Raw genomic sequence first — 25,912 nt, forward strand, 5'->3', positions numbered from 1 at the left:
ACGCTTCCATGTGTACTTGGGAACTTTCCTTTGTGCTTTACAGAGATTATTAACTTAGAATTTTTCTTCTCTGCCAAAACAACGCAATAGTTTCAGTTATAAATGCCAGAGGAAATTTAATTGTACTCGAACAAGCAAGGGTAGTTTAGAATTGGGAAGATTAAAATTACTTCCCAAGTGCAGACACCTAGCTACGACCAAGAAAACACATAATCACGTTCAACGAACCAGTTTATTTGAGCCACCAGGAGCCATAATTATTACCTACGCGTTCAAAAATTATAGAAACATGCCTTTTGTCAGGCAATGCTGTGGAAACACTAGTTAGAAAGGTCCGTTGCAACTACCATCAGTTGATTATTTACCATGTGGGCTTCCTGTGGTGAGAAATAAATAGGATAACTGCGGACCACTTCGACCCCAGGGTCTTCCCGGTTTTCAATATGGCGGCCGTCACCCGAAAAACATTCAACTGCTGTGTAATACCCTCCACTGGGCAAGAAGTGATTGTTTTGTTTTCTATTGTTCGTATATTTTTGTGTTTTTCTTGTTTCTATGGTATTTCTAAATAGTTATATTGTTTCTGTTGTAGTAAGTTGTTGAATAATTTGTGAGCCTCTGCAGCACGTCGCTGGAGCACACTGCTGGATTCTCGAGCAAGTTGAACGTTTAAACCAAGTAAATTATAAATCTTCGAGGCATCATTAGCCCACAAGAGTGATAAAAGAAATGGGTGCTGGAGCGAGCAAGAAGAAAACCAAAACTACAGTGAGAACAGTGGGGGCTGCTCAAGCGTTCAACGAAGGAGCGAAAGATCTAGATACAACGCAAGAGGCTACGAAAGAAGCTCCTACGAAAAACACTTCAGTGTCAGGAAAGATTCTGATTTCGTTTCACTCGAAGAACTACGACAAAGCACAAGAACTGCGAAGTTTTCTTCAAGAGAATAAGTTTGAAGTGTTTTTAATTTCCGAAGGAAGTCCTGCTTCACTACAGCTTCGCGAACAGAGTGTACAGTGGTGTGACGTGTTTGTCCTGATTGCAACTTTTAGCTACCAGAGATCACCACACTGTGTTGAGCTAGCAAACTACGCCAAGGACAAGAAAAAGCCTGTAGTTTCCCTGATCGCTCAGCCCAATTTCTCGCCTTCAGGTTCTGTCGGCGCAATCTCCCTTGCATGGGGTATTAGCGTACATCATATCCAAACTACGCAAGACAACAATGAGCAGTTTTTGCAGGCTGTCCAACAAAAAATATTAGGAGTTGAATCTGGTAATGTTGCCATGCCAACACATGATACTGCAGAGGGCTCAGCAGTCCAAACAGAGAAGATTTCTGGATCATATGTTTGTATTGTATTTCATCAAGATGGATCAGGAGTGGCTCAAATGCTGAAGGCTGGTACAGGCGTGTCCAACAAAGGTGCACAAGCCAACACTCTCAGCTCTCTTCCCATTAAAATGGGGAACCCAAATGGTGATAATTTGGGACTGATTAAAGACTGCAAAGTCTTTATACCTGTATTGACGTCTGGTTACCAGTCCACTGAAAAGTGCAAACAAGAATATGAATATGCGAGGGAGTGCCAGAAGTTTATTGTTCCTGTCAAGGGAGAGAAGTTTTGGCCATCTGGTTGGCTCTCACTTGGAATTGCAGGCAAGCTGTACTATGAGCTCATTGATGCAAATCAGGCATACAGCCATCATGCCAATGTACCAGACAGCAATCCTATGAATGATTTCATTTTTGCCGTCATGACTGCTATGCAAGGTGAACAGACAGAGGAAGAAAAAGAAAAGGTGACCAAAAGTTTTATAAATTTTCTTTATTTGATATTATTAATGCCATTAATTGCATTTATAAGAATGCATCCTAATCTTGGCTTTTCTGTGTCAAATAGCCAGGATTTTTTTAGCTGTTGCGGGCGATTGCCAATTAGCTGCCCCTGCTGATTTTTGCAGGGGCATCTCAGGCCGCAGGAAACTGGACTTGTTTTCAGTTTGTTTGCACAAGTCTTGTTTTAGTGCACGTATACGTATGCATCATGCTATGCTAGAGGTCATGAATCGATGAACACAGTTCACCTAATCCAAATTACCAAAAGTAAATAATATATAAATTTAGGCAAGCCTAAAAGCGGAGCTCCCCAGTTAATTATTTTGCACTTTATTGAACTCTGAATTCTGGCCATTGTAAAACTTTAAGGCTAAGAATTTTATATTCGTTTTATTTTTTTAATAAATAATAATTAATATTTTTCCTTATTTCTTTTTTACCGTGTCCGGGGTGGGGGGGGGGGGGTACTCCCTAAAATTTACTATGGGTGTGTGCCGTTGAGTTGCTGAGACTCTGGACCTGTTCCAGAGACAAAAGGTTCAATTTGCGACCCTGTTCCAGACAAACACTGCAAAGTAGGTACCCTGTTCCAGCAATATCCACAATGGAAATATATGAAGATAGATATAAAAACACTACCGTACATCACAAAGCTCTCACTTGACTTTGTCTGTGGCTTGGAGATTAAGTGATGAAAGGAGCGGAGTTTCATAGCTATATACTTGATAGTGTTTAATCAGGATTCTGGGAAAACAATCAACCCTGTTCCAGAGTCAAAAGGGTGATTTGTATACCCTGTTTCAGAGTCAGAGAGGCAAAAAGCATACCATGTTGAGCGGCACATACCCGTATTGCTCTTATATGGGAGTACCATCCCCCCCTCCGGGTACCGTGTACAGCAACACCAAATAAGAGAACAAACAAAATCAATCAAAATGTTATAATTCCACCGAAAGCATTATCATAAAGAAGTCTGGATGGGAAATTATGTTGCAAAACGGGCAATTATGTTACCTTCATGTAGAAAAAAATGAGGGAGGAGTAGGGCTTCATGTCGGGGTAGATAGGCATATGACATGGCAAATTAGGCATTTTTGTTGTTGCTTTACCAGCTTTAAAAGAAAGAAAAAATCACTTTACATTTAGAGTATAAAGGAAATAACAAACATCTACATTTATAATAAGGTTGATTTTAATTTTTTTCATTCACTCATTTATTCATTTTCATTTTCACTATTTGCCTATATTTTAATTTTGAATGGAAATGGCAGAGGTTATAGCTAATGGTTTACAGCATGTTGCCCAAACCAAGCTAACTCCAAGCAAACCGGAGTGAAAGCTAACCACAAGCAACTAACTAACTCCGGTAACAAAGAAGTGACATTCTGTCATTCCACCGAACAGGGTCACCCCATCCCCAACCCCCCCCCCCCCCCAAAAAAAAAAAAAAAAAAAAAGAAAAGAAGATAGCACCTTGTTCACTTTTACATGTCTTTGGACTCCCCTTCCTCTTAAGGGGTTTCACTTCACTTACAGAAAAAAAGCAAAAATTCTGGGAAGCTAGAATATTGTTTGTGAGTCTCAAACTCAGTTTTGTTATTTGATTACCCAGAAAAAAAAAATAGAATCATGTCTGCTTGTGTATAAAACTATGCAAGAAAAAATATAACATCAATACTTTGACTACTCTTTTAAAAATTTGTTTGTATTATTGTCCACATCTTTATGGAGTCATGTTGCCCATTTGTCATGGAGTTCACAAAGTAAGCAAGTGAGTCACAATTTGGTTGCTACATGGTACCTTATGGATACTGCAAATTTTATCTGGCTTTAGAATATTTCACTTATTTTAAAAATATAGCTGTTCTTATAAATTGTACACAGCATACAATACATAAGAATGAAATTGGTAATGCATATTGCTTGCAATAACGGTTTTAAACTCACCTATACTTTAGAATTACAGTACCACCAGTTTCAGCATAACTAATCCAAATTCAAATAATTACATTGCTTTGTAACTCCACTACCTCCCCCAAAGTCAACCAAAGATCTTATCATATAATTAGACAACTACATGTAAGTCCTGTGTAGTTGAGGGCTCAAAACATTTGGACACTTGCAGGTCATGTTAACTGGCCAAACAGATTTTAGCTTGGTCACATGTGGTTTCTTACCAGTCAAAACATTGAAAATAGCAATTTTAAACTTCCACCATTTCTGCTGTTACTGTTTTCGCTGCATATTTTTGAAAAGATCACTTCATAATGCCCTTGTTACATCTAACAAGATGTGAAAGTGACAGGTCAATCAAGAAGTCGTTTTCTGAAGTACACTGTAAATAGGTTAACATTTAAAATCTAAATTTTGCTTATTTGCAGCTTTTCTTGATTTTAATTTACATGTAATTTACTAATCTCTTAAAAATAGCATCATGACGACACCCAAACATCGAGCTGGATTTAATCTCTCCTGTTTTCTATTTATGTCCTTGTCCTTGTCTGTTTTTGTGTCTGTGGCACTGCAAACTCTGCAACTCATGTTAACCCTGAAAAAAGTCAAATGCCACAGATTAAATTAAAATTGATTTATTGTCATCAATATCAATAATTTATAAAACAAAACACTTAACTTGAGCTTGTTTAACTGAAGCCAAACCACTGGATGCAAAATGATCCATTAGATATTTAACAGAGATGGATCAGCACAGACTATTTTTTTTACTGATAACTGCAAAGTCAACTAAATATTTTAATAAACTCAAAGCATCACTGCAAACCCTAACACCCCCTCTTGCCGGTAATTAAAAGGTTTGGCCTTTAATCAACCCCCCTCCCCCTCTCCCTCCCGCTAGCCCTTTTGGAACTTCCGTTGACCTTACATGGGATGGATCTGAATATTTGGGTTTTCCTTGGTATAAGAACCTGTGAAAAATGTCTGTTTTGAAGCTATTGTTTTCCTGCTCCATGTTGTTTTGAGGCTCTTTGATGCCTTGTTTCACTGGTTCATACACTGAGGATGAGCTGGCCATGGATTTCTGCCATAACCACACATTGGAATTTGTGAGGAGTTTGTGAGGGGATGTGACATTCAAACCATTTAACCTTCCACAGTGAGGATAGGGTATAGATATTTTCTGTTACAAGATCTAGGCATTTCATGAAAACATACTTTTAGTGAAATATTAATTATTTAAATTGTCTACTAATACATTGTAGTTGTTTTGAATGTCATTTAAGAGAGACAAACTAACTCCCGAGTTAGGATTTCGAGTTAGGATTTCGAGTTGGATTTTTGAGTTGGATTTTCGAGTTGGATTTTTGAGTTAGGATTACAAGTTGGATTTTCGAGTTGGATTTTCGAGTTGGATTTTTGATTTAGGATTATGAGTTGGATTTTCGAGTTGGATTTTTGAGTTAGGATTACAAGTTGGATTTTCGAGTTGGATTTTCGAGTTGGATTTTTGAGTTAGGATTACAAGTTGGATTTTCGAGTTGGATTTCGAGTAAGGATTTCGAGTTGGATTTCGAGTTGGATTTTCAAGTTGGATTTTCGAGTTAGGATTTCGAGTTGGATTTTCGAGTTAGAATTTCGAGTTGGATTTTTTTTGACAAAGCAAAACCCATTACAATTATTGAAAGCTAACCATAAACAGGCTAACTGGAGTGCATAGTAGGCTAACCAAAGTGAATAGTAGGCTAACAGGAGTGTGTAGTAGGCTAACCGGAGTGCATAGTAAGCTAACTGGCGTGTATAGTAGGCTAACCGGAGTGCTTAGTACGGTAAGCAACTTGAAAATCCAACTCGAAATCCTAACTCGAAATCTAACTCGAAATCCAACTCGAAAATCCAACTCGAAATCCTAACTTGAAATCCAACTCGAAATCCAACTCGAAATCCAACTGGAAAATTGAACTCGTAAATCCAACTCAAAATCCTAACTCGAAATCCAACTCGAAATCCTAACTCGGTGAATAGGCAACCTCCATTGAGGAGTTGAATAATGAATGCAAATATTTCACAAAGTAAGAAGATCAGCAGCAACCAAATGCAGATTAAAGCAGCTGGGTAAAAAAAGAACGAAACTGAATAAAAACATATTTCAATTATAACTAATATAAACTAGATACCTGATTTACTTTGCTGTTGTCCACTTTGCACAGAGCATTCTATACCAAGTTCAACAAAACTTGACTGTAGCCAGTAGGTATTCTTCATTCATTGCGGCTTAATGGCAGAATATAACACTACCTAAAAGAAGGATTGACATAATAATCTATTAAAAACTACCACACTAGCTCTAATTAATGGCCCTGTTTATAAAAAGAATTTATAAAAAATTCTGTCTTATTTAATGGATCTCATCAAATATAATAATATTAGCCTCTTTCGTTTATACACTCAGTGTAGTGGCCCTTCCTTCCTACAATGGGATATTTAGCTTTTCTACTTGGAGATTTCTTGTTAACTTACTTGTATAGAAAAAACATTGCCATTGCAAAGATACACATTCAACACTGTCATTAAGTGATAGTCAATGTAAGTTTGCATACACAGCTGCATACAGTGTCTAAAATGGCATGAATTACAAGTAGAGCGAACAATTGTGTTTTATAAAATTACTCAAAATAATTAACTAAGATAGTTTTATGTGGAAATAAACTGAGTTTTTTTTTGTTTCTGCTAAGGTGTGGTAAAAACGTGTCAACGCAAGAAATTCGCAACGTAACGATCTCTTAGCGTATTCGTCCACGACCCTAAAATAGTTCGTTCAAACGAATTCCAACAGCGAGTAAATAAGAATAAATAGATGGATTAAAAAAACTAAAACACTAAGTTTAGCTGGGAGTTTAAATAAAAACATTAAGTCATTAACAGCTCATGAATTAATCGGAGGCGAAGCGGCCGCAGTTTTTCGTATTATTATCCAACCGCGTAGTACATGTGTAAGCATATAATTACAGATTTTCACAAAAAAACATGGACTTAGTGTATTCAGTAAAGTCAAAGTTTGTTACCTCATATTTGAAGTCGGAGAATGCTTGTCAATTCACAGCAATTCAGCAGGGCAAAGCTTTCAACCAGCTCATGAATTAATCGGAGGCGAAGCGGCCGCAGTTTTTCGTATTATTATCCAACCGCGTTAAGTACATGTGTAAGCTATAAATTATAACTTACTCCAGCACCACCGACCTTTGAATTATCTGCGAAGGTCTATTTCAGCCTTTTCCATCCGTGTAGCTATTGACACTTCTTTTTTCCTTCACTTCAGTTAATTGCGTTTAGCTCAATTACTAGAGCTGGTCAGCCGCCGAAACGGTAGAAACTCGCTCGCTCTCCACCTGTGCCATTTTTTCGGATCTCCCCGTAAGCCCTTATCGTTTGCCATAACTTCCATGATGTGTAAAGCCTTTAGACGGGGTAGACCGAGAAATATTTACGTAGACATTTCTTTTTCCTGCTCGGTTTCTCCTTGTGCTTCGTTCAGCTTTCAAACTGACCGGGTTGTTCACTTTGTCCTTCATGTAAATCTAAATGGACTGACCATGGAAAAGTACTTGCGCCTGCGGACCAATAGCAATGCTATCACTTGGTCAGCAGTTAACTTCAAAAAAACACGCGACCTTGACTAGTTCTAAACCTGAGCCCGCGATATGGTCATGTGATACTGGTCAGCGGATACGTTGTTTTGACAGCTGTCAATTGACCATAAAATGGATGTCCAATATCAAAGATCTTAGTCGATTACCTCACTCATTTCTGGTTAACGAAGGAGGCAGAAGATTGTCTCCCCTCCCCCCTCTGCTTGGGTTGCCTTGGGACTCCCCTCCCCCTCCCCGAGAGTCTGTACGCGCGCGCGGTCGTCGGGCGTACGCACCAAATTTTTTCGGCCTCCTGGGTTTACATCAATTCTCTCGTACCCGCATTACCCATGGTGCTCCGCTCCGCGCGCTGGCGCGCGCTGAGGAGCTCCGCTATCATTTAGATTATTAGACTCATTTTAGTTAACCAGTGAAACAAAGTTAACAGTCAGCGGTTTTTTCATTTTCCTTTGTTTGATGGTGAAATTTGTCATATATTATCATAGAAAAGAACAATCTGTGGTTCCAGAAATTAGTTTCCATACTTCCCCCAAAGAAGGTCGATTGGAAATTCCTGGGGGGTGGGAGGGGTCTCAAAGGCCAAAAACTTTAAAGAAATGTATAAGGTTTAGTTGGAATTTCCAGAGGGGTGGAGGGCAGTCTTAGGAGAAATCCCTTCTGTGGGGTAGGTATTGGAAGATTTTGGGAACTACACAATGGAAAATCAAAATTGAACCAAAGATTCAACATCTGCTTGTGGGACTGGTGTCTGTTTGTGGAAAATGTCTGTGATTACGAGAGATGTCTCATGAAAGGTGTTTGTCTATGGGAGGCATCTGCTTATGGGTAAAATCTTTAATTTGCATCTACTACTGTTACTTGCAGGCTGATATTGCTGCACTAACCAAACAAATAGACAATGTGAAATCCAAACTAGATGTATGGCCACCTCAACCAAGACAGCAAACAGAACAAAAATCCCCACCGCCACATCCTGACACACTAATCACCCAAGATAAAGAAAACCTGCCATTTAATTACATCAAATATGAAGTCACTCGCATGACCTTCAAACCACCTGAGCCACTGTTTGACAAGCATGGTCGACCAATAGAACAGAAGTTTGACATCATGCTGTCGTACCAGTGGGATATTCAGAACTTTGTGCGAGATATGTACATGGAGCTGGACATGAAGACATTTAAGACTTGGATGGATGTGTGGGGTGGCATGCAAGGGAACATTAATGAAGCCATGGCAACAGCAGTAGAGAATTCCACCCTTATGATATCATTTCTTACAGAAAAGTATCAAAAGTCAGTCAACTGCAACTTGGAGTTACAGTATGCCAAGCAATGTGAAATGCCAATAATCTTCATTAAAGTTGAACCAGATCTGCAGTTAAAGGACTGGATTCAAGAACTAGCAGATAAGAGTCTTGTGTACGCCTTGAGGTCAACTGGAGACTTTGGAGTCATGGATAATGGTGTACCTAAAATCAACCGCATCGCTGAAGCAGCCAGAAATCTTATCAAATGGTCAGCTACGCAGCCCAAGGAGTTACGCAAGGATGTGTCAGAAGAAGTCTACAGATTACAGAATCTACTTGAAGATGCCCTTTGTGCCCAAGCTGAGAAAGAAAACAGAACAAGATATCTAAAATGCACTCGCTGTGAAGCTCAGTTTGAAGCTGATTCAGCTGCTGGCTGCAAGAAACATCGTGCTTATTACATGGGTGGGAACATTCTTGCTGGACGGTGGGTCTGCTGTAGTCAGCGTGAAAAGGATGGCATGGGATGCGAAAACACCGACCACATCACTACAACAAGAAAATGGACAGCCATTCAAGGTGGCTGCCACAAGTGGATGCCTGAATAACTTTTACACCATATTCAAGGCTAAAATCTACATAAACACAATATTTTAAGGCAGTTACATTTGTAACAATATTCATTCCTCAACGGTAGTATAAGACTACTGGTGCGCTCATCTCCAGAGATCCACCTTGTGTACCACAAGTGTTAGATCACTGAAGTGGGAGAAATAAGAACTTTTCTCCCATTACCACCATGCCATACACAGAGCTTCAACAAGTCCCAAAGAGGACGAAACAGCTGTCCACTGCTAGGCTGGTGTGTTACCTCAGTCTGGAGATGAGCATAGGACACATATGTGAGTGTAGTGAGTCTGTTTCACTAATAAACATAATTATATTATGTACCTCAGGCTTACAAGTGCTTACTTTATTAAACAATCTTCATGTACACAATTTTCTATAAGAAAACACTTTGCATACTCAGAGCTGTGCTCTAGCAGAGCCCAGGTGTCACAGGCAACTTACTTTTGTCTCTGGGCAACTTGTATTACTTTGTTATCATGAAAGCTTTTATGAGCTGGGCACCCAAGTTTACTTCTATAAGAGCCATTGGCACACTGCAATTATTCTAAGAGCACAGCTTTGACACTTAATAAGAATTAAGTGAATATACTGCCTTTGCATCTAGGCGAACACGAAAAATCAAAACATGTTCCAGTTGGCTCCTGAAAGTTGCATGTTTGATGGCTAATAGTGACAGTGACTACAGTTAAATCCCAATAACTCAAACTTTCAAGGAAAATCGAAACAAGGTTCGATTTTTAGGGAGTTTGAGTTATAAAATCAAAATTAGTGAGAAAATGACCTGGAGGGGAATCAAAAAAGGTTCGAGTTGGCGGGAGTTCGAGTTATTGAGGGTATGAGTTATCGGGATTCAACTTTATTTCAAACGAGATCACATAAAAATGTTGACATTTTAGCCATCAAACAAAGAAGTTTCAGGAGCCAATAACATGATTAATTTTAATTTTTAGTACCAGCATAACGATCTAGGCATAAATTTCATGCCAAGATGGTTATGCTGGTATAATAAGTTATCACATAGTGTGACATTTGCAATTAACATTAATTATTATTATTATTTTTTAAATGATACACACCAATGGTATTTTATTATTAACAATAACGATTACTATTATTGTCATATTTTATTTTTTTATTATGGTTTATTTTATTTTTCATTTTTTTATTTAAAATAATAATGCCATGGTTCAGGCTGGAAACTGTCTGATACAGGAAGTCTGACATGGATAAGTAGGAGCAGTTTTATACCGCCATTTAGCGTCTTTTTGGAACATTAACAACTTTTTTCTTGGATAAGTACCACTTTGGTCAAAATTTTTTTAAACAAGGGACATTAAGTGTATTTAGTTGTTGTACTTTCCGAATTATATACGAATTGGCCCAATACCTGTATTTCATTGGGGCGACTGTTGCTAACAGGATAATAAAAGCCACTTTATATAAAACCTAGTCTAAACTAATCCCTATAATCTGGCTCTCAGGGTACATTTTAAACGCGACTTCCTGAAAAGCTTTTGAAATTTGCTCTCAGTCAAACACCATTATTGTGTGGCACCAGAAAATGCCCCTACAGAAGGGATTGGAAACTCCTGGGGGTGGGAAGGGTATCAAAGGCCAAAAAATTTAAGGAAGTGTATGAAGCTTAATTGGAATTTACAGAGGGGTTGGGGGGTTTTAGGAAAAATCCCTACCGTGGGGGAGATATGAATCATTTATGGAACTACACATTAGAACTCGTGGTACAGCCAGTTTACATGTAAGAAGGATGACTCTAGTAGAAGGTCATTTTTGTACTTAGACAGTTTACACGCAAACAATCATCCTGGAATGGCTGGACTATCTCCTACAACTGGTTATCATAAACCTATTGACTCCCGGAGATTCTTGAAAAAGGGAATTTTGGGACATTTTTGACATTTTCTGGTCAGTTATGAGCTAATTATAAATAAGCTCCAGCCTACTCAAACGCCACTTTCAACATGAAGGCATGCCTTTCTTTTCACTAGCATCACATTTTACGGCATTTTAAATTTGCTCAGGCATGCGCAAAAGTCAAAGTTTGGAGATTGGATGCTTGGAGAGCGGAATGCCCTACCACTTTAGGCTTTTCTTTTTTTTTTTTTTTCTTCTTTCCTCATCTATTGGCTGCGGCTGTTGGCCTTCCACTGGGCTTGCTTTCGGTTCAAGGATTCCCGAATAACCATCATCCAACCAGGAAATTCTTACCATTAAGGAGCCAGGGGTTGTCGAGGCAAATTTTCCTACGATTTTTTCACTCAAAACTAATTTCTAAGTATTTTGGGGACATACTAAAAGCAGCACCTGGTCCTCCAAGGTTGGGGATTGGGCTTGGGACTAACAACCCCACCCCGGAAAACAACAACTTGTTACCGAAACTGCTACAAAACTATCCACAGAAACCCTGGGCCCAATAGGAAACTCAAGCCAAACCAGTGGCACCATGACAACTCGATGAAATCCCACCTCAGGAAATCCGGAGGTTGAATCAGAGTTTCTGGGCCCCCGAACCACCATCCATTTTGGAGCATAGAATGTGTGCGCCATGTTCAAAACCTCTAAAACAGCTCAGGTCATCAAAGAACTACAACTTGGACCTCCTCTGTGTGATGGAATGGGTCTGGACGTAAGGAGACACGCGATGGCTCAATTATCCTTAATTCTCAGGGAAAGATAATGCACACTCCAGTGGTGTAGCCCTCATTGCAAGCAGAAAAGCAGCCAAATCTCTGATGGAGTGGGAACCCACCTGTGATAGATTAATCAGAGCAATGTTTGCCTCTAGATACTGAAATTTGACCATCTTGCAGTGTTATGCCCCTACCAACGAGGCGGAGGAAGAGGACAAAGATGACTTTTACGAGCAACCGACGTGGTCTCCAAAGTCCCACAACATGACTTGCTGCTGCATGATCACCGGGGATTTGAATGCTAAAGTTGGAGATGATAACACCTGGAGAGAGGATGCAATGGGGCGGCACGGTTGTGACCTCAGCAATTGTGACAATCGGAGAGACACGGCTTGTTGAATTTTGTCTTAACAACAGATGCTTAATAAGTGGAAGACATTCACAAATTGGAGATCAAATTCACAAGTTGGAGATCAGATGGAAACACTGTCAATCAAATTGGCCACGTCATCTTGAACAGGAAATGGCAGAGATCTCTTCTGGATGTCAAAGTCCACCGTGGGGCCGACGTTAAATGGCTATTAACACCACCTGTTAATAGCCAAGGCCAGGTTTAAACTATGGGCAATACCTGCCAACAAACAGCAGCACAAAGCAGTTTTGACGTCAACAAGCTTCCTGTACCTGAGGTTAAAAGAGAGTTCACCTTTGAGCTAAATGAAATCGTTGTTGTTGTGCTTCTGTGCACTTGAAATTGAAGATGGAGAAGACCAGGACACTGTTGAAACAACGTGGGGCAACATCATACGAGTGTATAAAGAAACCGAAGAGAGTGTCTTGGGATTTAGAAAGAAAAAAAAAATAAGAAATGAATAACACCTGAGACATGGAGGAAAATCGTTGAGAGGAGAAAAGCCAAAGACAGGCTGCTAAGTGCAAAGTCACCTAGACTGACTCAGCGTGCAAAAGAAGAATATAAGATCAAAGATAAAGAGGTTAAGAGGAGTGCCCGAAAGGACAAGAGAGCGTTTGTGCAGCAGAGACGGCTGCAGCTATGGGAGACCTTGATACTGTGTACAAGATCACTAAGCAGTTAAGTAACACCTACTCTAAGCCAGTCAAAGATAAGGAAGGAGAACTGATAACAACGAACTGAAAGGGAACAGGCCGCAAGATGGGCTCAGCATTTCGAGGAAGTGCTTAACCGGCCAGAGCCTAGTGAGCCTGCAGACCCAGACCCTTCAGATGATATTGACATAATCACCGGCCCACCCTCTCAGGCTGAAGTGGAGACTGCAATTTACGGGAATCGATTCGCTACAAGCAGAATTACTAAAGGCAGATACCACAACTACGTCCATAGTGTTTACCAATCTCTTTGCTAAGATCTGGAATCATGAAGTCATCCCTAAAGACTGGATAAAAAAGGCCTCATATTTAAGATTCCGAAGAAGGGTGACCTCAGCAATTGTGACAACTGGAGAGGCACAACACTTCTGTCCATTCCCAGCAAGGTCTTCTGCAGACTCCTCCTCAAAAGGATTGATTGTGCCATAGATTTTAAGTTGAGGCAGGAACAGGCTGGATTTCAAAGAGGCCAAGGCTTTTGCTCTTCGGAAAATCACTGAGCAGTGCATTGAGTGGAATGCTCCCTTGTATATTTGTGGTTTTTTTTTTTTTTTTTTTTTTTTTTTTTTTTTTTTTTTTTTTTTTTTTTTTTTTTTTTTATATAAAAAAAAAAAAAAAAAATAAAAAAAAAAAATATATAAAAATATAAAAAAAAAAAAAAAAAAATATACATCGTATCAACTTCATTGACTTTGAGAAAGCGTTTGTCAGTGTTCACCGTGAGAGTCTATGGAAGGTTCAAAGGGCATATCGAATACCACCCAAAAACAAATTTTAATGTAGTGTTATCCTGGAAAACGCTCTGACAGAGTCATTCCCTGTTAAGGCTGAAGTACGACAGGGTGGCATTCTCTCGCCAATCCTGTTTCTTGTTGCCATTGACTGGGTGTTGCGTGAAACAACATCTGACCGTCCCCGTGGAATCAAATGGACCTTGTTCTCATATTTGGAAGATCTATGACTTTGCCGACGATCTGGCAGTCGTATCGGCCAACCATCGCCATCTCCAGAAGTAAAGTGACCGACTAAGCAACATGGCAAAGCAAACTAGTCTGCACATCAACATGCAGAGAAAGACCCAGGTGATGTATGTCAATGCTCCAACACCACCCCCAATGTCCATCGATGGAGAGGAACTGGAGAGCATTAAAGATTTCACGTATCTCGGAAGCCTTATAAGTAACGACAATGGTGCCCATAAAGACATCAAGGCCCGCCTTAACAAAGCCAGGGGTGCCGGCTTCAGTCGACTCCGTAACATCTGGAAGTCCAAGCAATACCGCAGCCTCAAAACTAAGACCAGGGTTTACAATAGCAATGTTAAGGATACTCCTTTGTATGGCTCTGAGGTGCTGGAGGGTAACGAAAGGAGATATGAGAAAGGTTGATGTTTTTCATAACAGCTGCCTCCGTGAGATCTACTGGATATCTACTGGCCCAACAAGATCACAAATGAGGGACTGTATAAGAAGACAGACAGTATGAATATGTCTCTTGAAATTAGGACATGAGTGCGCACGATGCCTGTACACTATGGCATGGTTTCATTATCAAACCATGCTCTTTGTAGAGGTAGGACGTCAAATCACGAGGAAGAAAAGGCAACAAAGAGTCGTTTGCCCTCAGGACTTGTACTCTCTTTAGCGGTTATTTTTTGCATGACATTTTATTAGGCGTGAAAAGAGAATTTACTGTAAAGACTGCTCGAGTAAGCAATACGAATGCGGGACATAGTAGCCCAGTTTGAAAGGCTTTTGCTACGTAACGAGAAGGGAATTTAAACGTCCGGTCTTGCTTATTGTGCTGTTGTAGTAACAAGTTTTATTGTTTTTAAAGGGAATTGAAGGGAGTGGAGATTGCAAGCGTGTCTGTTGTGTAGTTTTGGCTCAAGTGCAACAAGAAATCAACCAGAAACATTGCAGCAAACTCTGTGTAAAGTCACTAAAATTGTGTAACTTTCTGCAAAGGCTGTAATATAATAAAAACCTGTTCAAAAAAATGTTTAAGTTTAAACAGTTGAAAACTGTTATCCTGAATTTTAAAGATTATAATGGTTAAATACGCTTCCATTTTTACTGGAGAACTTTTCATTGCGCTTTACAAATGATTACAAACTTAAGATAACTGGGAGTTTTTCTTTTCTGCCAAAACAACACAACAAACAGCAGTTCAAATAATAGTTCAGTAAATTTGTAAAGTCCCAGAAGAATAACAATTACACAAAAAGAAGCAAGGGTGGTTTAGAATGGGGAAGATAAAAAGTGATTCCCAACTGCAGACACCTGGTTAAGACCAAAAAAAAACCACACACACACACACACACGAAATCTCGTCCAACGAACCAGTTTATTTGAGCCACTCGTGTACAGCGTATGATACATTCATTCCCAGTCCACCCGCCAGCAGGCAGTACACCGCCCTTGAGTGTTATACCGCTGACTACCATACTACAAATTCACTGCTGTCATTAACTTCTTGCTACATATATTACCACACGAATTGTCCCTGCTACACAAGCTACAATTCCGAATAGACTAATAGTTCACAAAGATTGCCCTGGTTAAACGAGGAGGACCATAATTTTTATTCACAGTGCAGTTAAATTTAGGAAATGTGTTGGGTTTTTCGATGACAATTACCTTCAAAACCCAATTTAGAATTTCAAAACTGTGCTTATTTTTGAAGCATAGCAACTGTGTAGCATAGAGAACAGAAATAATACAGAGTAACATTCTTTGAGAACTCTATAACAAATGTTGAAATAATTGACTACAACCAACCAAGATTCACTTGAATTCACCAAGAAACAAATTTGGGTAATGACATAATTAAAATGTGGCATTCCCACACTCTCTAATAACTATACAATGTTGCCTTACCAACACAAATTCCACAAAAACACTGTAATAAATAATTTTAAAATATATTTTTCTTGGAAAAAGAAAAGCAAAACCAAATTTCCCAAAGGCCTTACAAGCTCCTCTACTATAGTGAGCTGTTAAATTAATTTCTCTTATAATAAAATAAATGACCCCAAATAAATGATGTTAGAAGAAACTAACATCAATTAACTGAAGATTAATTGAAATGGCCTAAAAAAGGGCAGGTCACGCAAGTTTGAAGATTATGTTACACAAGGTCACAAAACGTTTGGTTCTGTCTCGCTCGGTCACGCAGTTCTTTGAAACTCTTTGTCAACTTTAGTTTGGAGTTGCAAACCTTCAAAACAACAATGACATTTCATATTAGAACCAGTTTGTATGTAACAGAATCACGAAAACTAGCCTCGCCTACCCTTTTATTTTTTTAAGATAACATCATCCTTTATCCAACACATCGAGTCGATGATTTTAGCTACCATGACATTTGAAGTCAAAATTAACCAGTATAATATCAATATAATAGCAGGATATATTGCCATTCTTTACTTATCCCCCTTATAGGAGGTTAACAATAATTGCATTGTTAAAACAAATTATATATTATGACCTCTGAATAAATCAATAAATCAACTCAATCACGAGATATACATATCCATAAGGTTTCTTTTGATAATAAGATCTACTAATCTACGAATCTGCACATAGTTTTTCTTCATAATAATCGTAAAATGTGAATCTTGAATATATTTTGTAATCATCCGTTATTCTTGACATCTGTAGTGGGTTTATAAATTAAATAAATTATATCACGCCAGAAAGTTTATGGCACCGTGAGCGAATTGAACACTCGAACTTTTTTGATAAATGTAAAATGAAAAAAAAAGGAAAATGCCATGCCATAAATATAACTTTACAGTGAAAAAAAAAAAACGAAGCATTATAGGCAAGGAAGGCTCAGAAATTCACAAATTGCAAAATTTCAAAAGTGTACTTATGTAAATATAATTTTCAAACCACACTACTCCAACCATTACTTGCATTAAATTCCTTCTTGGAACTTTTAATTTGAACAATTGTTTGGAATTCAATTTAAAGATTAATATTAACACCCAACAACACGGTTATTCTTGGATAACTATCAACTGATCTACCTTTCAAACCTACACTAACACTACTATATACCGAGTACCACATAAATAAAAGGTTATATGGTACGGCTTCTGCTTTCAAACTAAATCTATTTACTCTCACAACACACAAGTGAAAGAAGTAGAAAGGATATTGCAAGATCTGAAAATAGAAAGGAAGTCACTTGACAGAAGTTAAACAAGAGCTGTCTGGTCAGCAATTAGTATCTCATATAGCTAAACGACATAACAGCAAAGAAAAAAAGCAAACCTGGCGTAACGCAACACCGATTTAACGTTACAGGACACACAACATGACGTCACGTCATAGAATGACAAGATCACGCAATCTAAGTATTCAGGTCTTGCAAATTCCTTTCTACACTAATTAACAAAAACACCAACAAGTTAGGGAATATAATCGTCTTCTAAATCGTCAGCACTTTCTCCGTCGCTCTTTCCTCCCATCAGGTTGTGATGGTCTGACAAGGCTTGTTTAGCGAGGTAGGCTTCACGCTTGATCTTGATCTCAAGGGATTGTGGGACATCTGGCACCAACAAGTCGATCAGACGAGAAATGAAGAAGACGAAATGCTGCGAAGTAACGAGAGGCAAATTATAATTACTTAACACTACATTAACATGGCCATTCTCAGCTGCATGTCGTCTATCAACCACCAAAGCTAAAACAACCAACAAACAGCCCGTCCTTTTCTAAGACCATTACCAATAATATGAAGTCAATTTTTGTCTAAGAAAGCTACGGAAATGCATTAGAACTTTACATATACTTTATCGATGTGGCATTGTAGTTTTATGGGATTTTGAAGCAATTTTTTTACAGCAGGCTCGAGTCCATCGCGTGCCATGTTTGATGGGCGAAGAAAGGGATAGGAGCTCGTGGAAACTTGGCCAGCAGTGCACAGGCTTTTTTTGGTGGGCGAGCGCTTGAATTTAAACCCTCAAAACACTTCCCAACTTTCAAAAAACTCGAAGACACATTTAGCACTCGCTTATTCAAAGGTAGCCTGCGTTGCAGTCGGACATGTCACAAAATCCTCGACTATATGGGCGGTTTAGACTGTTTGCGACGCAGGCTAGTCCAAAGGACGCCTGCACTACTCACTATGTATGTATAGGAAACTATTTGTCGAGTGATGTGGATTGTGACTTTATCTTTATTTACTCTTACCTCAAACATGATGACAAATCCAAGCCGAAGTGCTAACAGATGCCAGTAGAAAGCAGTAAAATGACCTTCTCGATCTCGGAACTCAGGGTACCTTTAAAATATAGAAGGACAGGATAAGTGGGAAAATAACAATACTTGGAGTGCAAATTTATACTGTTAAGTACCGTTGATCCAGAAAAGTGCTTCTGGTTTTACAAACGCACTTGCCGCTGTGGGAATGCCGCATCTAATATTATGAAAGAGTGTACGTTTAAGGAAAGTGCTAAGTTGCTGAACAAGAGCCTTTTAGAAGGACTGATCGTTTCAAATATCTCAATATATACCAAACTAACAACAATATTATAAACAGAAATCTTTAGATAATTTTTCACTCCTTTCTACCGTTTTAAGTAACACTGAGTAAACGTTCCTTTTGATCTACCATTTTTGAAAAAAAATGTACCATTGATTGTCACTTTAAATGTGGAATAAATCTAGTATTTCTATGCAATAAGTTCCACATAAGACCTACCTGCACGGCACCGCCGTGGTGTTAGGCGGTGACCAAGCCAGTGAGAAGTTCAGGTACCCTGTAAGGGAATTGTCTTCTGATATTGCAAAGCGGTACAGGAGTTTAGGCAAGAAAGTCGACGTGAAGGCGATAAGAAAAGCCTAGAAATAAACGACAAGTGCATTGTAAGTAAAGATTGGCTCTATAGTCCCGCGAAACGTTTTAACCAATAAGATCAAAGATGTCGGCTTTCTATCCAATCAGCTTTAAAAACAAATCAACCCGAATTTTCACGTAATGTTTCCCGCGTCTTTCCTTACCCGACGTTTCCCGCGTTCGCCCTATTCAACTTTTCCCGCTCCTCTGCTTAACGCCACTGTCTCGGAATTAAATTTAAGCGCACGCGTTGTCTTTCGCGACTTTCCCGCGCTTTGCATGACTATTCCCACGCTTTCCACCAGTTGCAAATTTTTGGCTTGAGCTATGATTGGCATTTTGACTATTTCAAGAGATGTGATTGGTTGGCTTGTACTTACGTTGCTGATGACTGCTATTTTGGCGACGCTGTCCAGGATATCGAACCAGATTCCGATATCTTGGGCTCTGTCGGCGATAGGTCGTCTTACTTCACACACGAACTTGTCCGAGTCAATTCGGATCTCAAAGATGTTGTTGGCGAGTGCAAAGAACGGAGCCAAAGGAAATGCAGCCACGAAGATTGTGATGAAACCGAACTGGAGAACTTTTGGGATATAAGGAAACATAAGTTAACAAAAATTAGTGCTGGATTACTGAAAGGCATAACTTGAGATAGCTACATTGTCTCGCTTTCTGCATTCAGGTGTTCTTTCAGTCTTGTTGATACAGTTTAACACAACAGTTTATCTGTTCCATTTTTTCAGGGTTTTTTACGCCCTTCGGGCCGGCCTTCTTGGTTTTTTAGAGTTTTTTTTTAAAAAAAAAAAAGGGGGGACGGCAAAGGTCTGGTGTCGAATTTTATCTCGGTGCGTAAAAGGGCTCTATTTGCTTGTCTGTCTGTCTGTGTGCCTGCCTGTCTGTCTGTCTGTCTGTCTGTTTGTCTGTTTTTCTATTCTAGACACTTACTCATCTCCAAGTATTCTTGGAAGAGTCCTTCGTTTTCCACCAGTTCATAGTCAGCCTCCCAGCGTGGTTTACTCTCTTCTTTGGTTGTGCCACGCTTCTTCCTCTTAATCCATTGTTTCAGCATCCTACAACGAAAAGAACTCACATTCTTTTACGTTCCATGGATACGAGTGCTTCATTTTAAGTAACCCCTATTTAGTAAGCACGCACGTTCATTTTATTCTTTAAGCCATAAAATTATCATTTATAAAACACATGTAGATTGGACTCTGCACGTGCTCTTCTCTTGAGAAATGCTGTCGGAAACGACATCAATTACATTCGCAAAATATGCACAAAAGAACGTCATTATAAAAAATAAATAATGCAAAAAAGGAAGTCCGTGGAAAATATGATTTTAATATAACAAAATATAAGCAACCGAACTATGGCATACCGTTCTGTTCCACAATGACTGGACATTACGCGACTAGATACTTGCATATCGTTTCGTTACGAAGAACAAAATAAAGGAGGAACAATCGCATATCGTTCTGTGAAAAGGAACTTACGCGACAAGATAATTGCATATCGTTTTGTTACTTATTTATTTGCCCGCGTCTCACGTTTTCAAATTTCTCTCGTGCTCTCAAAGTCCTGTCATGTTTTTCGACAGTATAATGCAAGGTTTTGGCTTCCTTTATTTGTTAACTCGAAACAATTGCGGTGAAAAACACTTTTATACAACAGGAATTGAAACCTTTCAAGACTAACTCATTTTTAACCCTAGATCAGCGTTAATTAATCCGCTATTGTAAACCAGGCCCTTGTTCCCATTTTTTCCACTATAGCATCTCGTATTCAAGACAGTGTTTGGGTATGTTGTAGTGTTATAGTTCCAAAGCATGAGAGGTACGAGTATAGTTTCTTCTAATGGCGCTAATCCATGTTCCCCCTACAAAAATGGTTCATTTCGTAGGTAAGTCAATAAATACATGGCCAATTACCAATGACAGCGTGTACAGAACCTCAGATATTCTACAAATCCCAGTACTGTTCATTTATTACTCACGGTATAACAATCTCCTGCACGTTGTTGATGGTTTGTTTGCCGACCATGATGATGACAAGCTGCTGAGCAAGTTCCATCAGACAGCCACTGGGTGCACACTGAAAAACAACCAATCATGTCTTAGAAAATGTCTCACATGACCATCCCTATTATGCTGATAAAACAGCAGCGTTACCTAGTCCAGTACTTTGATATCGTTACAGTATGATAGCGTGACAGCGTGATTAGGATAGCGTGACAGTTACAAAGACAGCGTTACTTGATAGCGTGACGGTGTGACTACATTTTACTTACTATAGTTTAACTTGACTTACCTCTTCTTGCCTGAGTCCAAACAGTCTTCGGTAATGTCCAGGGTAACCAACCAACCTACAACAAAATGCGTGATACGTCATCCAACAGGTTTTGCAACTACTTTTAATTTTAGCTTTAAAAGCATCAGCTGCTAGTGTCCACGATCCACAGGTAAATTATTCGCACTTTTCTTCATATTTTGTATACTCCTTGTTGGGAGAATCTGGTTTAAGTTAGTCAAGACCTTCCTTCTCAGATGGAGTCTCTTATTTTCATGTTGTAACATAGCAAATGGTTTGAACATAGTAGTGAAAGTAGTTCGTCTTGTGCGATCTTCCAGTCCTGAAAAAAAGACTGTTATCGATGCCTGACGTTTCGACAACTGAGCAGAAATTAAGCTATGGCCCGACTCATAGCCCTCATTCTGAAAACGAATTTCAACTCTAAAGGTGAGTTGGTTTGCCGAAGCGTCAGTCACCACCAACAACCCATTTTAGGGACTCTACCTTAACGATCACACCAGACGAACTAAACTTGAGGTGTGATAAAAATGTGGAGAGAAGGTGGAAATTATTGACGAGGGTATAATGAATCAGAAAATGAGATATGATGTTTCTTACTTTCCCTTGAAGAAGGCGATGTAGAAGATGGACGAGTAGAAATTCACGAACTGGAACACGAACACTTTGAATGTCAAACTGTCTTCGTACTCAGTCTGTGTTCGATGCATTTCTAAGGATAAAAAAGAAAAGTAAGCTCTTTAAAAATATTTTAGGCCAGTGAACGTTTTTTTGTAGTTTTTAAAAGTTAAACTCTTGATAATAAGTTATAGCACTTTCACTATTATAATAGTACCCTCCTTTGAAACCTTTTATCAGTTAGTAGCTTTATGTACTTGGCCATCACGCAACACGTCTATTTTAGCAGAGTTCGTAACGCAGCGCTTCTAGTGGGGACAACCGAATGACAGCCGTGTCGGAGGGTACATTACTCTAACTGGGATATACATTTACGAAAAATCATATTCAATTCCGTACGCGAGCTGTTTCAGGTGTTAACGCAAACCTTTTGTCCAAAAAGCAGTCCAAGTCCTTCACGTTTAGTTTGGGGATTATTACATTAGAGAGACTTACCCCAGTGAGTCAGCGCCAAGGCAACTCTTTCGTACACCTAAAAAGTGATTTATAATTCTAGAATTTAATATAGCTAAACCTTTATAAGGGTTAGTGTAAACCATTTTAAACATGTTTTCAAGAAGTTCGAAAAAACACACCAAAGCGGGGCAAGTCTATACGGAAGTGGAAGTGAATAACAATGGGGTGTCTACGGTAATGGATTGCGGTATTATTAGACAGACTAGAAAAAGCAAGGCTTAAGTCTAACGTATTTCCGGGTTTTTTTTTTAATGGCAACACATTCTTTTAAAATAAGAAGTTTGTAGACTTCATAAAGCTTCATGATCAAACATACATATTTGACCAATTAGCTGATGACACTGAGTACTACTTTACATGTAAAAGAGGTCTAAAGTTGAGTAAAAAGATGACTTCAGTTTGAAATCTTCGTGGACTGTACGAGAAACAGTACCCACCCTGCTAAGTATCATAATAATGGTCAAGTTGACAAAGGCACCAGTGATGTTGGCGATTTGCTGAGCTCGTGCTCGAGTAGATGGATTGGACGCCAGTGGTCGGTAAACCAACAGCTTATAGACAATCACTCCCACCATGAACACCAACACTAGCGAAACCTGAAAAAAACAACAACAGAAAAGATGGTTTTCTACTGTTTGCTTTTTTGGAATCTGCTCAACCACAAAAAAGACTACGGTGATTAGCTGACGAAATACGTGTAGCGTAGTCCAGCCAATTGCAGCAAAGATATTCTCTTCTCCGCCAATCAGGTATAATCCGATTGACTCACGTGACTTTTCCCGCGTTTACTGGTCACTGGTTATATGTTTTTGCAGCGAATTCCAATTGGGTTTTTTTGCATTATGGCGCCTAAACGCCACCGAGATTTAATGACTGGGAAGTTCCCGTAAGAACTTTTATTGGAAGCTTATTTAAACTCTATGAAAATCTCAGGCTTCAAGTTTTCTGTCGATCTTCAGTCTCTGGCTTTAATTTGTTTCACTAAACCTAAACCTGTTGTGAATGAGGTATTGGACCGGTTTGGCTAAACCTGTAAAACTGGGGTGAATGGGTGTTGGACAGCTTTGAATAAACCTGTTTTGCAGGTACATGTATAAACAGGCATTGAAATTGAACGGGTTTGACTAAACCTGTTTAAGATGAGCGAGGTATTTGGAAGGTTAACTAAAGCCACTTAGCTAGCATGTCTGCTTCTAGTGTTGTTGATATCTTACCATAGTGATAACAATAGCTATTCCTGAGAAGACTCGAGGTTGCCTCTTTTCATCAGGAAAGTGTGGTTCCAATATTCCTGTCACTGGGTTTCGTTCTACTGTTGGTGCTAAAGCTGCAAATGTTGGCCGTGGACGCTCCTGAACAACAACAGCAACAACAAAAAAATGTCACTGACAATTAAAGAACTTGAACGAGGGTAAAAATCTAATTGGAAATGAAAAGTTTTCATGGCTGCCACATACGTAAGTTTTCAAATTTCCCTGTCTTTTCCTTTTTTTTTTCTTTTAAAAAAAATTTTCCCTCCCAAAAATTAAATTTTTTTTTCCCCCCCCCCCCCTTTTTTTTTTTTTTTTTTTCCCCCCCCTTTTTGGCCCCCTAAAAATTTTTTTTTCTCTCAAAAAAAAATTTTTTTTTTCCCCCCCCCCTAAAAATTTTTTTTTTTCCCCCCCCATCCCCCCCCCGCGGCCCCCGAAAAAGAAGATTTTCTCATTTAACTTTACCTCCTCTGCCTCATACTCCAACACATCCCAGTGATATGCCAGAGTTATTTCTTTTCTTTTCCAGAACTCCAAGAAAAACACAGCTACGAGGAAAAAAAATAATTAATTTAATAAAGGTTCAAACCTCCTCTGTGGAAAGGGTAGATTGAGAAGTTGCGTTTTTAACAGTTTTAATTTTTAAGGGGAAACCTCAAAGAAATACTTTACTGGCGTACAAAAATACCAAAGAAGTTATAAGCAACTGAAAACGAGCGAGGATTGATACGTTTATAGGAAGATGCACTGAGATGACACTGTGAACAACTAAACAAAAGCAACCCTTTTGAAGGTTATGCCATCGCCATTTATCAACAATTCTCAACCGTTCTTGGGGACAATTTCTGACAAGAATAAAAATCTTTTACCAGATGAGTATAGTTTATGTCTTCACCTTCATTGGTTCTGAAATACGTCGGGGGGGGGGGGGAGGTCATCCAAAAATCATTCCTTTGAAAAGTTTGAATTAGTCATCTTGAATGGGCATTAACATTTAGTCCTTACCCCAGAAGGAGACAAATATGGCGAAGAAAACTGTTGCTGCATTGTCAAACAAGTATGAAACCTGTAAATAGGATGAAAATAGAGTGAAATGGTCAAATATTTGAACTGGCACATTCACATACCTGCCTACTATTTGAAATTGGCACACAATTATGCGGTTGCATGCTTTAAAAATTTCAACAATTTAGTTTGTAATGTTACATCTGACAATGTTGAAGAGGGAAAAAGTCTTCTAAGCAAAGTAAGTGGAAGCAAGGGGGAGTGGTCAGGATTAGATGAACTCGTGAAGCTGACGAGTGAAGCTACTTTTGCTTGTTCTTCATTTTTTCTTGCTCTGCAATCATTTTGCTTGACAGATTTACCAAATCGTCCGGACTTGCAAGAAAAGAAGGTTAGAAGCTTACAGAGGAGAGAGGTACTCAGCAGTAGGTTTGGTTCTTTTTACCTTAAAGTGTGAAATGCCTAAAAGGATAGATTATATAATCCCTCGTCATGTCTAAGAGGCACATAAAGCTGAAAAAAAAGAGAAGATTGCTTTACATTATTTTAGTGTACACACCTTGCCCAGCATACAGCTACCATGTAGGTCAACAGGATGGCAACCAAGTGACTCGTCACACAAAGGACACATCATGTAGGTTCCTTCAGGGCTGTCACATACATCAAGCCTGCAAATAAATAACAAACACCATCAATCAGCATCACACACCCATAAGAGTGGAAATGTGTAACTCCCTATGATTTGTATTGTACAAAGTGTTTGCACATCAGGGGCGGACCAGGACAAAGAAGGGGTGGAGGCAGACCATAGGGCCAACCCAACCCAACCCAACCAGGGCGGAGCGGGCGGAACCACGACATGAGCGAGAGCCCCACAAAGTGACACGAACGAAAAATGGGGGGGGAATCCACCCATCCACCCCCCCCCCCTGATCCGCCCCTGCACATTCATTTCCAGGCCAGTAAGTACCATATTTGGAAAATCAGGAGGAAAAAAACTTCTCAATATTTGGATTAAATTTACAGCATGCGCAAGCTTGTGTTAAATGGCATACCGGGTAATTTTATTTTTGAACAAGATTGGTTAATGAATAAATTTTGGTTAAATTCTTCTGTTTCATCGCCATTCAGTAGTCTAGAGAACTTCACTTGGGTACACTTAATGAATTTCTTTTATTAGTTTCTGTAAGCAATTTACAGCATTTGTCAAAATTCAAGTGTAACCGAAAATGTTGTTGCGTGTGTCATTACGTGTCTAAAGCACTTGT

At 39.1% G+C, this 25,912-nt stretch overlaps 2 protein-coding genes and 1 long non-coding RNA gene across 3 annotated transcripts in view; 1 reads left to right on the forward strand and 2 right to left on the reverse strand.

Moving 5' to 3' along the window:
- Positions 1–225: 225 nt before the first annotated feature.
- On the forward strand, positions 226–10,764 carry LOC144657129 (uncharacterized). Its single transcript, XM_078517437.1, has 2 exons — positions 226–1,800; positions 8,305–10,764. The coding sequence occupies exons 1-2, from the start codon at positions 730–732 to the stop codon at positions 9,295–9,297; spliced, it is 2,064 nt and encodes a 687-aa protein (XP_078373563.1). The 5' UTR covers positions 226–729; the 3' UTR covers positions 9,298–10,764.
- LOC144657208 (uncharacterized) lies at positions 4,260–6,981 on the reverse strand. Its single transcript, XR_013571478.1, has 3 exons — positions 6,856–6,981; positions 5,968–6,088; positions 4,260–4,385 (listed from the first exon to the last, which is right to left on the reverse strand). It is a non-coding gene; the product is annotated as an uncharacterized LOC144657208 (long non-coding RNA).
- Positions 10,765–15,422: 4,658 nt separating the features above from the next.
- Positions 15,423–25,912, reverse strand: part of LOC144657120 (anoctamin-7-like) — a 53,023-nt gene continuing 42,533 nt past the window's right edge. Inside the window, exons 28-34 of the mRNA XM_078517420.1 lie at positions 21,256–21,310; positions 20,942–21,039; positions 19,891–20,015; positions 19,323–19,528; positions 18,808–18,947; positions 18,297–18,387; positions 15,423–17,698 (exon numbers count right to left, since the gene is read on the reverse strand). Of these exons, the coding sequence (XP_078373546.1) occupies positions 17,513–17,698; positions 18,297–18,387; positions 18,808–18,947; positions 19,323–19,528; positions 19,891–20,015; positions 20,942–21,039; positions 21,256–21,310 (901 nt within the window). The 3' untranslated portion in view covers positions 15,423–17,512. The remainder of the gene's footprint in view (positions 17,699–18,296; positions 18,388–18,807; positions 18,948–19,322; positions 19,529–19,890; positions 20,016–20,941; positions 21,040–21,255; positions 21,311–25,912) is intronic.

The sequence above is a fragment of the Oculina patagonica genome, chromosome 6 (genome assembly GCF_052425735.1).
Source record: "Oculina patagonica isolate OP01 chromosome 6, crgOcupat, whole genome shotgun sequence".
Classification (NCBI taxonomy): Eukaryota; Metazoa; Cnidaria; class Anthozoa; order Scleractinia; family Oculinidae; genus Oculina; species Oculina patagonica.

What these genes read in the sequence shown, in the direction of transcription:
- LOC144657129 (XM_078517437.1), top strand. Translation starts at nt 730, where the DNA reads ATGGGTGCTGGAGCGAGCAAGAAGAAAACCAAAACTACAGTGAGAACA. An exon ending in CAGAGGAAGAAAAAGAAAAG is followed by an intron (nt 1,801 to 8,304) that starts GTGACCAAAAGT and finishes TGTTACTTGCAG; the next exon opens with GCTGATATTGCTGCACTAAC.